The sequence below is a fragment of the Narcine bancroftii genome, unplaced genomic scaffold, assembly GCF_036971445.1.
Source record: "Narcine bancroftii isolate sNarBan1 unplaced genomic scaffold, sNarBan1.hap1 Scaffold_112, whole genome shotgun sequence".
Taxonomy (NCBI): Eukaryota; Metazoa; Chordata; class Chondrichthyes; order Torpediniformes; family Narcinidae; genus Narcine; species Narcine bancroftii.
This window is the reverse complement of record NW_027211847.1, coordinates 1,229,204-1,246,484: the sequence shown is the minus strand read 5'-3', so window position 1 is coordinate 1,246,484 and position 17,281 is coordinate 1,229,204. Positions and strand designations below refer to the sequence as shown.

The 17,281-nt window shown below is 40.4% G+C and overlaps 1 protein-coding gene across 2 annotated transcripts; it reads left to right on the top strand.

Annotated features, from left to right (window-relative positions):
• Nucleotides 1-210: 210 nt before the first annotated feature.
• LOC138750284 (microtubule-actin cross-linking factor 1-like) lies at nucleotides 211-16,666 on the top strand. 2 transcript variants are annotated; one of them, XM_069912385.1, is made up of 6 exons: nucleotides 211-460; nucleotides 675-991; nucleotides 1,852-2,019; nucleotides 4,645-4,768; nucleotides 6,274-6,369; nucleotides 11,384-16,666. In XM_069912385.1, the coding sequence occupies exons 1-6, from the start codon at nucleotides 370-372 to the stop codon at nucleotides 11,389-11,391; spliced, it is 804 nt and encodes a 267-aa protein (XP_069768486.1). In that variant the 5' UTR covers nucleotides 211-369; the 3' UTR covers nucleotides 11,392-16,666. The 2 variants fall into 2 exon arrangements, with proteins under 2 accessions (XP_069768486.1, XP_069768487.1); XM_069912386.1 differs by lacking the exon at nucleotides 6,274-6,369.
• Nucleotides 16,667-17,281: the final 615 nt, after the last annotated feature.

Sequence of the window (17,281 nt, the reverse complement as noted above, 5' to 3'; positions counted from 1 at the left end):
AATTGTAGATCAAGGTAGTTGATTAAACCTCCGAAAGCATAAAACCATTTAGATTTCTGGACTTGAAGTATGTTTCCTGTGTGTATTTAAGGGTGTTTTGGTACCCTGATTTTTAATAAATTGGGAAACTTGAATATTTTATTTCAATTGCAAATGCAATAAATAGAAACCTTACCTCCCCCAAGACAACTTGGAGCAATAAAAATGAACCTAGGATTGTTTCTTTTCTAGGAACATCGCCAAAAGTTGTCCCAGAAAGAGCAAGAGTTGGTTTTGGCCATAGAGGCAGCTCAGACTTTCCTGGAACAAAATGTCCAGGACCCTTTGCGAGACGAGGAAGTTGCACTGCAGGAGAACTTGAATGTCTTGATGGAGGAGTACGAATCCGCTTTATCAAGTGCAGATTCTCAATTAAACGTGATTGAGGATCTGCATCTAGAACTGCAGAAGTTCCGAAAAGGTGAGGGAAAGTATTCATTTATTTTCCAGATTACTATAAAATACTATTTACTGAGAGTTAAAAAGAATTCTAAGTAAGACAACTGAAAGCTACATGTGGTTTGGAATAACCCCAACTTGTAATTATTACAGGATCCTGTCAATGTGTCAAAGTCTATATAATCTGGTATTATTTGATCATTTTGATTATTTCACCATTATATTCCTTTAAACAGATAATGATGAATTTGAAACATTAATGATTCATTCAGAAAAGGAACTACAAAAAATAAAAGCTGAGGAATTTGACTCCACGTCATTGACATTCAAACTTAAGAAGCAGAAATTCCTCTTCAATGATCTTCAGTTTCTCAAAGGGGATCTAAGATACCTCAGACGATCTTGGAAAAGTCTCTTCGATGCTGCCTTTCTCTTTGAAATCAGGAATGCAATTGAAAGCTACAAGATCCCAATTGATCCTGATGCCATAAGCCAACGTGTGGAGGAGACGGTTGAAAGCGCCGATGCTCGCTTCAACGCACTTCGATCAGAAGTATGACATATCTCCTTTTTTTTGACTAATAGCATTTAAACTCCAATTTTACTTTAGATCAGTAACATGAGAGCATTTTGATAGACTGAGCAACTTGTGTAAGTTTTAGTCTTATAAGAGTGGCTCTGGAAAAGGTTTGCGGCTGTGATTAATAATACCCATGAAGAACAGGAACAATGATCAAATCTTTCCAGTATTGTGGAGCTCTCTTGGTGGCCAAACTCACTCGAGTTGGACAGAGACCACTGCAGAAAATAAGTCATGAACTCATTTCCTTTTAATAAAATCAAATGTCGAACAGATCATAATTGGTGAAGATTTTCCAGACTGGCCTCCCACGTGCATTTGTCACTGAACACGGTGTAATGTGTCCAATCCACAAAGGTCACCTCGCTGGCTCAGTATGTCCTAAACCCAAGGGTTAGGCTTGAATGGCATAACAGAAATGCAGAGTGTTCGGCTGGAACAAGCCCAGCCCCAAAAGAATTTCTGTCTAATCTTCACTGACACACTAAATTTGTGAAGGTTTTCAATGCTTCTGATATATTCCTGACCATCAGTTTATTTTGAAAGCAAACTCAAAATATTAATTAAAAGATTTATTGACATAACAAGAAAATGGAACAGTACGGCAGGGTAACAGGCATTTCACCTTTGGTGAGGAGTGAACATTGCCTTTTTGTCTGTGACCCTCAAAAAACTTGATGCAGGGAACAAAAAAATGATAGTTGGCATAAGTAATGGACCAGTAATGTATCGCTTGACCCATTTTGGATCGATTGGACACTCGATATTTGATCGCATCACAAAATCGTACATTTTAAAAATCCACATACTCATTCATTTCTTTCACTCTATAGTGCATTGGACTTGGAATCCGTCTTAGCACCAAGGTATTTGAACAATGGCAAGAGAAGGCAGATGAGCTGCGTTTGTGGCTAGAGAGAGTAGAAAGAGAAAGACGAATGGTTCAGCTAGAGGCCATCCCTAATCCAGAAATCTTGCAGCAAGAACTTGAAAATATCATGGTAAATTAAAGTTGTTATTTCATAAATCACTGTGTAATGTTGCTTATTCTAATTTACGAGTAGAATGATGAATGCTTTGAAATAATGATAATGTGCACATCCAATAACAGTGGTTAAGGCCACATGGGAGGTTGTAAGTTTGGCACCTGAAATAGGAAGTTGAGCTCCATTCATTCCAACTTGATCAGGTTTTAATGGGAGCCTGATGAAGATCCAACAGCCAATTTGTTTCCAGATGGTGGGGGCGAGATTGGAAACTGTAACAAAGAAGCCAAACAGTTCTGCTCTCATTGTGTGTCTATTTTCAGTATGGGTTTCCTCAGACCTTATCCATGTTTAATGGGGGCCTAAGAAAATGGTGGCAGAATTTTGGACGACCTCCAAGATTATAACAGCAGAGCAAAAAATCTCAGCAAATCATTAATGGGATCATCAGGTGCAGAGACGATAACTCCATAGATGGGGGTTTCAGGAACAGGTGAAGGGGGGTGGGAGGAAAGTGGTGATTTGGAGCACATTTGGAGGTAAGATTTGTTTGCAAAGTGGCAGAGATTGATTTATTCCAAAGAAGTATTCGAACCATAGAACCTTACAATATTACAGAACAGAAACAGGCCCCTTTGGCCCTTCTTGTCTGTTCCGAACCCTTTTTCTGCCGAGGCCCTCTGACGCACCTAGTCCATAGCCCTCCATACCTCTCCCATCCATGTACCAGTCCAAATTCTTTTCAAATTAAAAATTGAGCCCACAGTCACCACTTCAACGGACAGCTTGTTCCACTCTCCCACCTCTTCACTCTGTGTGAAGACGTTCTCCCTCATGTTCCCCCTAAATTTATCCCCTTCACCCTTATCCCATGTCCTCTGGTTTGTATTTCACTTGCTCTCAGTGGAACAAGCCTACCTATATTTACTCTGTCCTCCACATCATTTTAAATCTCTCTCTCAATTCTTCCCTCATTCTACACTCCAGGGAATAAAATCATAACCTGTTTAACCTTTTCCTACAACTCTGCTCCTGACGTCCAGGCCACATCCAAGTCAATCTCTGCACAATTGCCATCCTTCCTGCAGTTAGGTGATCCAAACTGCACACAATAATCCAAATTGTGTCTCACCAATGAAAATTATACTTTATCCTTTGATTGATCAAGGTCAATGTGCCAAAAGTTCTCTTTGCAACCCTATCCACATGTGACACCATTTTCAGAGAATGAGGTGTCTGTATTCCCAGATCCGTCTGTTCTATCATACTCCTCACTGCCCGACTGGTTACCATGTATGTCCTTTCTTGGCTTGTCCTTCCAAAATGCAACACCTCACACTCATCTGCATTAAATTCCATTTGTCAGCCCATGTTTCCAGCTGGTCCTGATCCCTCTTCAAGCTTTGAAAACCTTCTTTAGTGTCCACAACACCTGCAAGCTTACTCATCCAATTTACCCCATTATCATCCACATAGCCTTCCTGGTTTCTTTCTTGAGGTTTTTTCTTGCATTTTCTATACTCTTCAAGCACCTCATTTGCTCTGTGATGTCTATACCTGCTGCACACCTCTCTTCTTCCAAACCAGATTCCTAAGCCTGCTAATCTTGACAGGAACATGCAAAGTCTGTACTCTCCAAATTTCACCTTTGTAGGTCTTCCACTCACCCCGCACATACTTTTCCAGGTCAACACCTTCTCATTCCTTTCTAATTTCCTCAAATTGGCCTTTCTCCAATTTAAAATCTCAACCCGAGTCCCAGACCTATCCTTTTCTATCATTAACAAAACTAATGGCATCATGTTGACTGGAGTTGATGTTTGAGGAATTGGAATTTGCATCAGAAAGACAAATCAGAAAGTTTTGCTTTATTGAGGTGGAGGGCATTTCTGGTCTTGCAGTCAGAGAAAAATCGGACCATTTATTGCAATAATGGCCTGGGATTGATGGTCATGGAGAAAAGCTGTGGGCCATTAAGTGCTCGAGAGAATAGGAGTTGCAAACGGGTCAGATTGCTGAGGGAGAACACATATTTACCTTTGAAGGATGATGGATTTGGGAGAGGGGTCATCTGGAGTAAAAGTAGACAGGGAGAAAAACGCTAATGCAGAATAACCCTCTGCAGCCAAATCTATGTCCATTAGTGGTGAAAAGCCAAATGAGTTCTTCAGCATTATTTTATCAATGCTGATGTAAATCTAAGCATCAGAACATTTTTAAATATTTTCTTGTGACCTTGATGGTTTGCAAGGGGACTTCAGGGCCGGTCAAGAGATGTAGACAAGATAAAGATGATGAGCTCAACAGCATCAGAAAATGCTCAAACATCAGGCGTATTAAATACCTCGAAGCATTAATGAGTAATGAGTAATGATCAATAGAAAGTTTGATCTGGTTGTTTGAGAAAATTCCAATATCCTGTGGTTATTGGGTCCTTGAAAATGTTCGCCTCCTCACCCCAAAGCAGGCCAGAGAGTTGTTGGTATTTATGATAATTTATAGAATCGCCTTCACAGGCTGTTTATCTCCTTGACCCAAAGACAATATCGAAATTAACCAAGGCATTGGCAAATCTAAGATATACAGAAATAAATATTAATTTTATTGTGAATGAGTCATTGTGTCATTTTGAAATCACAGGTTCTTCAGGGAGAAATTTCTGAACATGAAGATGGTGTCGAAAAGTTACAGGAGGCAGCAAAGTGCCTGCTGAATTTGAGCAATGACGTTGTTCCAAATATAGTCCAGCTTCGAAAGACCACAGGTACCATTTCAACATTTGATGTTTAGATCAAAAGGTGGTTCTCTAATTCCAACAAATACAAGTGATGCTTCCAGCTGGTAAATTAGACATTTTCAAATTGTGCAAATTACCAGTGGGGACCCACCAACCTCTTTGAACCATTCTAAAATATTTCTTGCAATTGATTGGATTTCAAATGTTGAATCATCTTTACCTAGCACGTCATAAATAGGCTATCATTTCATAAACAGCTCTGAAAATGACCATTTACTAAAGAACTGTGCACACTTCAATGTTTGAATAAAATGCAGTATTTAAGAAAGTTCAATCGAACTTTCTCCACTGAATTGTGGTCAGTGATTCAGACTCGTAGGCCAGAATCGCAATAGTATTGCAAAATGTGTGTTTATTGAATGAAATTTCTGCTCGAGTGGTGCATCTTAGAAGTGTTGGGTCTTATAAAATTGTTGCATTAAAGGTACTGAATTGAGAACCATATTTGGAGCGTTGGAAATGAAAATGGCGGCAAATGGGAATTCTTGCAGTGAATTCGTTGAAAGTGATGCTCTGCGATTATTTAATAAAGCAGCCAGGCTCCAGTCATGCATACTTGTCCGTGGCTCATCAATTAAAGAGAAGATTGAATGATTGGAAACCAGACAACTTCCAATCATAGAAACAAGACTGGAAATAGGAAACATATGTTAAAATATGCCAGCAAGGCGGTGAAGTCACGAGCTCCATCGAAATGTTAATGTTGCTTTTCTTTTTTCCAGATGCTCTATCAGCTCATTTATTTTTATACATTTTTGTTTCCTTTCCTAAACCTCAGAAATTCTATATTTTCCATTTGTCTTGTTGATCAGTTATTAATAGAAATAGAGGATATGTAGAAATGGTAGAAGGTTAAGCAGCGGCCATTTACCAAGTGTGAACATCTGGCAAACATGCAGCCAAGGAAGTGTTTAGGGCTGTGATGTCTCAAAGACCCCCCAATGAGAGGGGATTTCTCATGCTGTGCTGGGAGGGCACTGAAGATCCATGCATCTGAGCACCTGAAGGGCGGGATACAGTTCTGGTGAGAACGGTTGCAGCTGCTCTCAGAGTCTTCTCTATTCAGCAGGGTATTCTTTGTTGTTCCTGCTCCTCCCCGGCCCCAGCTCCCCCCCACTTCACCTGCTCCTCTCGATGAGTAAAAGGCCTTGAAGTCAACATGTTTTCAACAGAGTTGCACAACTGTCCCTCTCTTTCTCTCTCCATTTTCTTTTGCAAATGTCCCTTCCTTTTCACTGTTCTTCATTTCACTTGTCTGCTATTTCACGTTGATTCCCTCCAAACTTTTTTCATTCCTTGCTCACCTTTTCTCTCGTCATCTTCTGTTCTGCATTGCTTTAAATATTACTAAACCCACAGTTCTCTCTCCAAACCAAAAAAATGTGTTTGTTGGGAAGAAAACACCGGAAACATGGTAAATCTTTGAAGACATTTTTAAATGTATGTGTAACAGAACCTTGTGTTCATTTTAGCTACCATCGAACAGAGATTCCAGCGTTTGCGTCAGGAAACATCAGAGCAGAAGAGGACGTTGGAACGGACAAATGTCCAAGTGGAAGATCTTGAAGGTTTACTTTTACCTGGCACTTCTCACCACTGCGATTTTGGAAATGTTTTATTTCTGGATTGATGAAGCAGGATCGTTGACCTAGTTGAGAAACATTGCTATTTTGCACACATAACTGGTCCCTAATAGCAATGCAGGATTGACCAGATGATGTTGATTGCAAGATAAATCTTGGCTGAGACAATTACAGTCCAGATACAGGACATCTCGGCCCCTCGAGTCCACACCGATTTAAGTGGGCTACTCTAGCCCCACTTACCCACTCCCTGTCCATAACCCTCCAATCCCCTCACATCCAGGCAGCTATCCAACTTGTTCTGAAATGACACAGGAAGTTACATCCCAGACCCTGGCACCAATCTGTTTCCTTAATCGTATCCACAGAATCCACAATTTGTCATCCTGACCATCGAATCCCCTATAACTATTACCCTCCTCTTCCTTTCCCTACCCTTTTGGGCAACAGAGGTTGACCTTGTGCCAGAGATACAGCCACTGATTCCTTCCCCAGCCTGAATGCTCCTCAAGGAGGTGTACCATTTGTTGAGTGCTTCAGTCACAGGTGCCCCCTCCTGTATCTGTCTCTTCCCTTTCCCCTCTCCTAACTGGAACCCACTGATCCTCCTCCTGTGGCCCTGTTGAGACCACCTGGCTATAGCTCCTATCTATGATGGCCTCACTCTCACTGACCAGGTCGAGGTCATTGAGCTGCAGCTCCAATTCCCTAACACGGTCCCTGAGATGCTGCAGCTCAGTACACCTAGTGCAATCGTGGATGTCCAGGAGGTCGAAGACTCCAGGACCTTTCACATCTGACACTGAAAAGAGCAAACTGCTCTCACACTCAACCCTTCTCTCTTCCCCCTCACCTTAGAAAGAGAAAATAACAAAAAAAATATAGTCTTACCTTAATCTAGATACACTCGACCTCAGCCTCTACTCGCTGAACCCTCTCGAGCCAAAGCCTCGAAACCCCACTCTTTCACCAGGCCACTACTCACTGGGCCACTCCTCGCTGGCCTCTCCTTTGCGTTTCCCTCCTTTTATCGGCCTTGACCAATTAAACCTGTCACTCTCAACTCGCTGAACCCTCTCGAGCCAAAGCCTCGAAACCCCACTCTTTCACCAGGCCACTACTCACTGGGCCACTCCTCGCTGGCCTCTCCTTTGCGTTTCCCTCCTTTTATCGGCCTTGACCAATTAAACCTGTCACTCTCAACTCGCTCCACCTCCGAACACTGCCCAAACTCTGGTCTCCGCCTCCTCCGACTCACTGCTCGAACCGACTAGGCCCGAGGCCGGGTAAAGAACAGAATTTATTGTACGATAGAATCTTGTATGTTCTTTAAAAACCATATAGGATGTGGTTTAAGGTCTCATCCAAAGCAATTGCATCCACTCATGCAATTTGATTTCACTACTTCCCCAATGTGCCATTTAGAAATGCACAGAATGACGTGGATGTTGCTTCTCTTCACCATCTGAAACAAGTAAATGGGTTCTTACTATTAAAGCTTCTGCCTCGCATGTTCGAAGTTTGAAAAAGATCAAAGCTGGTGCATAGTTTCATGCATCCACAAGTGTATAAAAAATGGGTTGTGGCAAATCATCGGCAATTATCCATGCCTGCTGCATCCAGGCATATTTGAAGATTGGAGCACGACTGCAACGCCATGTCAACTGTGGCGGATTAACTACCACTCCAGGCTGAGCTTTAGTAAAGCCCCCCTAACCTTGCCTCCCTGCCCCACTCTTTGCTGAATCGAATAAAGTGACATTAAGTTACTTTAAATAACATATTAGGGGTCTCCAAAGTGGTCGATATCGACCCTTGGTGAAGGGGTGGGGGGGTGGGTTGGAGAGGCAGCAGCGTGACCCAGATGTGTGGGGGGGGGGGTGAGACAGCAGCACCACTCACGTGGGCAAGGAGGGAGATAGACGGCAGCGCGACTCGGGTGGATTGGAGAATGGTAAATAGAGTCCCCTTGTTTAAAAAAGGTAATAGGGAGAATCTTGGGAATTAGGGTTAGTCTTACATTATTGGTGAGTAAACTAATGGAAGGGATTCTTAAGGATGGGATCTATGAAGATCTGGAGAAATACACTCTACTCAAGGATAGTCAGCATGTCTTTGTGAAGGCAAGCTTGGGCCTCACAAATCTAACTCAGTCTTTGGAGGAGGTTACAAAAGAAATTAATGAGGGTACGGTGATAGATGAGGTCTACGAGGATTTTAGCAAGGCGTCTGAGAAGGTCGGTCACAGGAGACTCCTTCGGAAAGTCCTGAGTCATGGGATGAGCGAAAAATTACCTGCATGAAATAAAAGCTGTCATGTCGGAAGAAAGCAGAGTGTCGTAGTGGAATGAAAGTATTCTGCCTGGAGGTTGGTGCCGCAGGGATCTGTTCTGCGACCCGTGCTCTTTGTGATTTTCATGTCACCTGGATGAAGAGGCGGATGGATAGGTCAGTAAGTTTGCGGATGTCACGGAGGTTGGTTTGGAGGAGTTGTGGATGGAGATGAAGGCTGTTAAAGGTTACAAAATGATGAAGGTGGGATGCAGAGTTAGGCAGAAAAGTGGTGGATGGATTTCAATCCAGATAACTGAGAGTTGATGCATTTTGGAAGGACAAACCAGAAGGCTGAGTCCAGAGTTAATGGTCAGTTACTTAAGAGTGTGGATGAACAGAGGAACCTTGGGTTGCAAATCTACACATTTCTCAAGGTTGCCGCACAGTTTGATAGGAGAGTGAAGAAGGATTATGGTGTGCTGAGATTCCTTCATAGGTGGTTTGAATTCAGGAGTAGAGTTGTCATGTTGCAAATCTATAAATCTTTGGTATGACTCACTTAGAATATTATGTTCAGTTCTGGTCACCTCATTATAGGAAGGAGAGGGGACAGAGGAGATTTACCAGGATGCTGCCTGGATTGGGAAACAATTCTCATGAGGCAAGGTTCACAGAGCTGGAGTGTAGAAGGATTAGAGGAGACTTGATAGAGGTCTACAAGATCTTCGACATCCTCCCGTGAATTCAGGGACCAGAACACTACGTAATATTCCAAATGCGGCGAACCAAAATTTTATACAGCTGTAACTTGACTCACCAACTTTTACACTCAGTTCCCCAAATCATGAAGTCCAGCAGGCTGGATGTTTTTTTACCATCCTCTCCACCATGTTGTCTCTTTCAGGGTGCAGAGAGCGTTCAGCTCAAAATCCTTCTCTCCATCAATGCTAGAAAGGATATATTGTAGACTTTCCCTTGCATTTGACCTCCCCCCCTCCCAAATCCAGCACCTCACTCAGGGGAGGGAGAGGGGAAGAGGAGGGAGAGGGGAAGGAGAGGGAGAGGAAAAGAGAGGGAGGGAGTGTTGTCGAGGAAGGGGGAGGGATATAGTGAGAGGGTGAAGGGAAGAGGAAAAAGAGAGAGAGTGGGGAAGGAGAGGGAGGGAGAGTTGTCAAGGAAGGCGGTGGGATAGAGGGAGAGAGGGTGAGTGGAAGAGGAGGAGAGGGAAAGGGGAAGGAGAGAGGAAGAAATGTCGAGGAAGGGGGGAAGGATACAGGGAGAGTTTGAGGAGAAGGAGAGGAAGTGGAGAAGGAGAGGGAGAGAAAAGGATAGGGAGGAAGAGTTGTAAAGGAAGGGGGAGGAATATAGGGAGAGGGTGAGGGGCATAAGAGAGGGGAAGGAGAGAGAGAAGAATGGAGTGGGAGGTAGACTTGTCGAAGAAGGGGGTGGGTTAGAGGGGAAGAGGAGAGGGAGAGGCAGGGAGAGTTGTCAAAGAAGGGAAGGGATAGGGGAAGTGGAAGAGGAGAAGTCGATGGATAGGGGAAAGAGAGGAAGAGGAAAGAAGAGGGAGGGAGAGTTGTCGAGGAAGGGTAAGGAATATAGGGAGAGGGTGAGGGGAAGGAGAAGGAGAAGGGAAAGAGGATGAGGGATAGTTGTCAAGGAAGGCAGAGGGTTATAGGGAGATTGTGAGGGGAAGGGAAGGAGAGGGAGGGAGGGAGAGTTATCGAGGAAGGGGGAGGGATATAGGGAGAGAGTGGGGGAGGAGAAGAAGATGGAAAGTGGAAGGAATGGGAGAGGGAGGGAGAGTTGTCGAGGAAGGGGAGGGATAGTGGGAGGGTGAGAAGAAAGAGAGGGAGAGAGGAAGGAGATGGAGAGGGAGGGAAACTTGTCGAGGAATGGGGAAGGATATAGGGAAGAGTGTGAGGGTAAGAGGAGAAGGAGAGCGATAAGAGATGGAGAGGGAGAGGAAAGGAGAGAGGGAGAGTTGGTGAGGAAGGGGGAGCGATATAGGCTGAGGGTGAGGGGAAGAGGAGGAGAGGGAAAGGAGAGGGAGAGGAAAGGAGAGTGAGGGAGAGTTTTCGAGGAAGGGGGAGTAATGGGGTGAGGGTGAGGAGGGGAAGGAGAGGGAGGGGAAGGAGGGGGAAAGGGAGAGGGAGGGAGAGTTGTTGAGGAAGGGGTAGGATGGTGAGAGGGAGGAGGGAGAGGAGGAGAGGGAAGAGGAAAGGAGAGGAGAGTTTTTGAGGAATGGAGGGAGTATGGAGAGAGTGAGGCAGGAGGAGAGGGAGAGGGGAAGGAGAGGGGAGAGGGGAAAGAGGAGGAAAGGGAGGGAAATTTTTGTGAGGGGAGGGATTTTCTGGGAGAGGGTCGGAGAGGGAAGGGAGGAAGTAGAGGGAGGCTCTCTCGTTGACCTTGTCCTTCGGCGCCCTGTCGCTATAGAGGGAGAGGGTGAGGGGAAAAGGAGGGAGAGGAAAGGAGAGTTTTTGAGGATGGGAGGGATATTCGTAGAGAGAGAGTTAGAGGGAGGAGAGGGAGGGAGAGGGAGGAAGAGTTGTCGACGAAGGGGGAGGGATAGAGGGATAGGGGATTAATGGGTTTCTATTGTCTCTGAATCTTTACGAAAAAGTGAAGATGATTTTGAGCTGAAGACCATTGGTCGTCTTCGCGTGATCTTCCTCAACTCTGTTCATCTCTTCCCTTGAATGACTTTTGTTTCCACTGCTTGTAGATTCGTGAAGCGCAGAAGGGAGGACAACAACTTGTGCTGGAAGTCGAGCTGGTAGCAGGACCAACTGTCAATAAGGCAGCCACACTTGGAAACACAATCAACATGTTCAGGTATTTCTACATCCAGTCCTGGAGGATCTCAACAAAGTTCAAGGAGATTTCTGCCAACACCTAAAAATTCGACAACTCCAAAAAAATGTAGTGAACAGATCCAACCTTTGTACACGTCATTCATCACCCACACCAAAGCCTTTAACTCTGCATCAAGGAAACAACTATAGGACACCCCTTCTAGTATTAGATGAACTGAAATGGAAGTACGGATCCTGAGGCTCTTCAACAAAGGCATATTGGCCACAGTCATGGTCAACATGAGTACTTGGGAGCCTTTTTGCATGAAGTGAAGAGTAAACAAGGATCTGTGTCAGGTCACTCGCCTGAGTGCTACTGGTACCATGTAACCCAGTACTACCTGTCGCATGGTCGAGTGGTCGGCGACTAAACCGGCTCCCCCATCAGGCTTGCCTGGTGAGGAGGGTGGCTAGACACCCTGCAGGATGAAAAACAAGACCTGTCAAAGGGTGGATGAACCATGGACAGAAAGGTCTGGCAAACCATCATCTGAGAGGGAACAGCAACCTTTGAAGCCAGCAGATGTGCAGAAATAGAAGAAGATGAGAGGAGAGGCCATACCAACCCAAGCCTGATCTGCCATCTGGAACAACCTGTCCTGAATGCAGAAGAACTTTCAAAGGCAAGATTGAACACAGAAGCCACTTGATAGCAACGAGGAGGAGAACTTTCTGACAGACAGCGCAGAATTCAAACTGAGGTCCAGTCCTGACCACTGGCCATGTAAAGGCATTGCCCTAACCACTACATCAACCGTGACACCCTGCTCAGAGAAGCCGGCTGGAATCTCGAGCGTCTGGAGGAATCGATGTGTCAGGCAGCAGTGGGGAGGGGTCGGGGATCAGCGGCGGCAGTGGGGAGGACTCGGGGATCAGCGGCAGTTCCTACCACACCCCCACACACACAAACCCTGATGCACACGCCCCACACACACACACATACATACTCGATTCTTTGAAAGATTTTATTTAATATTCTCAAATTACATAAAGAAAATCAAATACACATAAAATAACTGTAAACTACATCCCCTCCCCCTTACTAATACAATAAAAACCAAAAAAAGAAAAAAATAACCAAAATAAAGAAAAAAAAAACAACCTCTCCTCCCCCAAAACCTTAGAGAAATGTATCAAATATTCCCTGATTGGTCTGCCTACATTACAACATTGACTTAATTTCTATAGCCATGTGTTTCAAATATAAACACCACATATAAATAAAAAAGAGTAATTACTTACATTATATGTTAATTTTTCTAAATATAGACAAGAGTGCAATCCGTTATGCCATCTTTGCAAGTTTATATTCTTCCATGTGACAGCTATATATTTTCTCGCTACTGCTAACCCAAATCTTAACAAAGTCAAATATGGTTTAGGCATTTTGAATCAACAAATGGAACATTAACATAACCCAACAAACATATTTTTGGATCCATTAAATATCCCTTTGAAACAAATCCCTCAAAAATTTTATAATTTCCTCCCAAAAATGCTTAATTTTCTTTCACGACCAAACTGAATGTACAAAAGTAACTTTCTGCTCTCTACATCTAAAACAGAAATCTGTTAAACTGAATCCATATCTCTTCAATTTCTCAGGGGTTGAATATAATTGATGCAAAAAATTCTAATTGACCATAGTATACCTCACATTAATTAACTTGGTAACACCGTCAACACACAGTTTTGACCATTCCTCCCATGTCAAAATAATATTTAATTCTTTCCCATTTGTCTTTTTCCATTTTCTCCTGCAACAAACTATACATATCAGAAATAAAGCATTTTTCACCTTTATCTGCAATTAATAATTCAAATTTCTTTTGACCTGGTAAATTTATTTCCTTCCCATAATTCTTCTTTAAATAATCTCAAAGTTGGTAATAAACAAAAAATTTGATGCAATACCATATCTTTCCTGCAACCTTTTAAATGAACAAAACCTCCCTGCTTCAAAACAATCTATTACATTCACTAATCCTTTAATTTCCCAATCTTTTAAGTAAGGATTCTATCATGAAAAGGGAATTAATTTATTCTGATATAATGGTGATCTTATCGAAACTATTCCGATAGAATCAAGAATTAAATTGTGATTTTACCAAATATTCATTATATGTCGAAAAACGGATAATTTAAATTCTTGTAACAATAAAGGATTCCATTTATAAATGAAATGATTAATATTATTTTCCAAAATCTGAGCCATCTTTATCTTTGCCCACCTAGGAGATTGTTGATTATCAAATAACCAATTAATAAACTTCATCGGTGCCACCTCATAATAATTATAAAAACAATGTAATTGCAAACCACCCAATTTATAATGCCAAGTCCATTTTTGGAAAGAAACCCTCGATAATTTACCTTTCCATAAGAATAACCCAACTATGCAAGGAATAGATTGAAAAAAGTATTGTACCCGAGCATAAATGTTCATCTTTATGCAATTCACTCTTCCTATTAAGGTCAGTGGTAAATCTTTCCACTTATCTAAATCAATTTTAACCTTATTTAATAAAGGTACATAATGCAAAATAAATAATTCATGATCATTTTTATTTACAACTATTCCTAAATATTTAATTTTATTTGACCATCTAAATTTAGTAATTTGTCTACAATCCATAAAATCTTCTTCTGCTATTGGTAAAACCTCACTCTTTTCCCAATTAATCTCATATCCCGATAATTTGCCATACTTATTCAACAAGTCCTGTGATAATTTTAGTGGTTTTTGGATTAGTTAAATATACAAAAACATCATGTGTAAATAAGCTAATTTTATTTTCATTTTCTCTCACTTTAAGTCCTCTAACACCAAAATCATGTCAAACAGCCTGAGGTAAAGGTTCTGTCACCAAAGCAAGTAAAGCAGGTGAAAGAGGAAAACCCTGTCTTGTAGAACAAGATAAATTAAAAGATTTTGAAATCTCACCATTCGTTATTACCCTTGTCGTAAGTTCTGCATATAAAGCCCTAACCCAACCCCTAAAAAATGGAACAAAATTAAATTTTTCCAATACTTTAAACAAAAACTTCCACTCAACTCGATCAAATGCCTTCTCAGCATCCAAAGATATATCCGTTGGTTGATTATCTTGTTGTTTTTAGCATTAATTAATGAAATCAATTTAACTATATTATCTGATGACAATTTAACTATATTGTCTTTGACAAACCCTACCTGATTGTTACGTAAAAAAATTTGGCAAATAATTCACTAACCTATTATCTGAAACTTTTGACACCAATCTATAATCAACATTTAATAATGATATCGGTCTGTAAGGTGACACTTTTAAAGAGTTCCTTTCTTTTTTTAGGTATAACTGTAATCAATGCTTTTGAGAAAGATTCTGGAAATACATCCATTTTAGTTGCTTGTTTCAAAACATCTTTATATAATGGAAATAATAAATCATTAAATTTTTTATAAAACACCACCTTAAATCCATCCTCTCCAGGAGATTTCCCATCAGGCATCGATTGCAAAGCTTCTCTCAATTCTAATTCAGTAAATAAAATATCTAAATTCTTTACCTCAAATTCATTCAACACTGGCAAATTTAAACTAGATAAAAATAAATCAATTTGATCCATTTTTTGATAACCCTCTGACATATATAAATTTTCATTAAATTTTAAAAATTCATCAGTATTCATTTATGTAATTTCTCCATTCTTCCTAATAGCATTAATTGTCCTTGATACTTGCTCAGTTTTATGTTGCCATGCCAAACCATATGCACTCTTTCTCCCAATTGATAATAACATTGTTTAGACTGCAAAATCATTTTCTCATATTTATACATTTGTAAATTATAACGTAATTTCACTTTAGATAAATTTATCCTTTCATCCTCTGTATAATTTTTTTTAATTTTTTTCTCCAAGCCTTCGATTTCCTTTTCCAAATTTAAACTTACGAATAAATAGTTTTTTTCTCTCTTAGTTGTATCGCTAATAATTTGTCCCCTCAAATATGCTTTTAAAGCATCCCACAAAATAAATTTACTTTGAACTGAATTTTCTTTCATTTGTATTAAAAAATAATTTGATCTCTCATCTACTAAATGAAATCTGGTCTCTTCAATAACTTTTCATTAAACCTCCATCGATAAGCTGTCTCAGTTAATTCAGTCCCTAAACATTTAATGAAGGATATGAGAATAACCTACTTTTATATTCTGCAAAATTAAATCTACTTGTAAATGCACAGAAATCAAAAATACATTTATTCTAGAGAAAGAATTATGCCGAGCTGAATAAAGTGAATAATCTTTCTCAGTTGGATTTAATTTCCTCCAAATTTCCACTAAATTTAAATCCTCCATCATCTTAAACAGTCTTTTTCCCATTTTAGTTCTTTCAACAATTTTTGGAGATTTTTTCCAACAAGGGATCCAAACAACAGTTAAAATCTATTCCGACTAACACATTCCCATATGCCTGATTCGAATTTAAAAATGTCCCTGAAATAAATGTCTGATCATCTTCATTTGGTGCATAAACATACATTAAAGTCCAACTTTCAGAAAAAAATCTTTCAATTAACAATCAGTACTCTTCCAACATTATCAAAAAAAAAATCCACAGCAAAAAGTTTTTTTTTATTAACTAATATCACCACGCCTCTAGTTTTAGAGTTTAATGAAGAAAAAATTACATGTCCTGACCAATCTCTCTTCAACTTCAAATGTTCTTTTTCTGTCAAATGAGTCCTTTGCAAAAAGACAATATCTACTTTTAGCTTCTTTAAATTTTTATTTTTTCTGCCTTTTTCTCCTTTGATTGTAATTCAAAAGATACATTTTTACGTTTCAAAATAGCTACATCTTTAGCCTTAGAATTAAATGAAGAAGAATATACATGCCCAACCCAGTTCCTTTTTAATTTCACGCTTTCCTTCACATTCAAATGTGTTTCTTGTAAAAAAGCAATATCAATTTTCATTTTCTTAATATATGCCAAGACCCGCTTACGTTTAACCTAACTATTTAATCCTCGAACATTAAAAGTAGCAAACCTCAACTTTGACATATCTACTATTATTACTAAATACCAATAATATCTTTATATAAAAACTCAAATTAATGTATATAGGCCCTCCAATAAAAAAATCACAAATTAAAAACTAAAAAAAAATTAAAAATAAAAAAAAAATTAAAAATAAAGAAAAAGGAAAAAAAAAGAAACCCCCCCACCCCAAAAAAAAAACTACCAAAAGGTAGTAATCCCCTAAACAAAAATTGGGTGTGGGTCACCCACCAGTGGCTGATGACTAGTAAAGAAAGTCCAAATCTCTCCTTGCCCAGCCAAACAGTCAGTAACATCAAAATATTATAAGAACAAAAGAAAAAATAGAATAAGAAAATTCTTTTAACCCAAAAGACTCCAATCTTGAAAATCCCATTTCAGAAGTTGGACTCTTTCCATTCCTGTTTTTTTCCCATTTTTGCCATTTCTTCCTTTTCCAGAGCTACCAAAGTTTTCTTTAGGAGATAATGCTGGACTATGTCTTTGTCCTCTTATATCTGGCCATGAGTCAGCAAAAATCATTGCTTCACAATCAGTTTCAAAAAACCAAAATTGATAGACTCCGTAAAACACCTTCAACACTGCAGGGTAACGAAAAGTAGACTTATAACCTTTATGCCACAAAACTTCTTTAACTGGATTGAATCGACGTCGACCTGATGCATTTCCAATAATGGAGACATTTTCCTGTGTGCTCCCTCCATTGAAATCAAAAGGCTTTC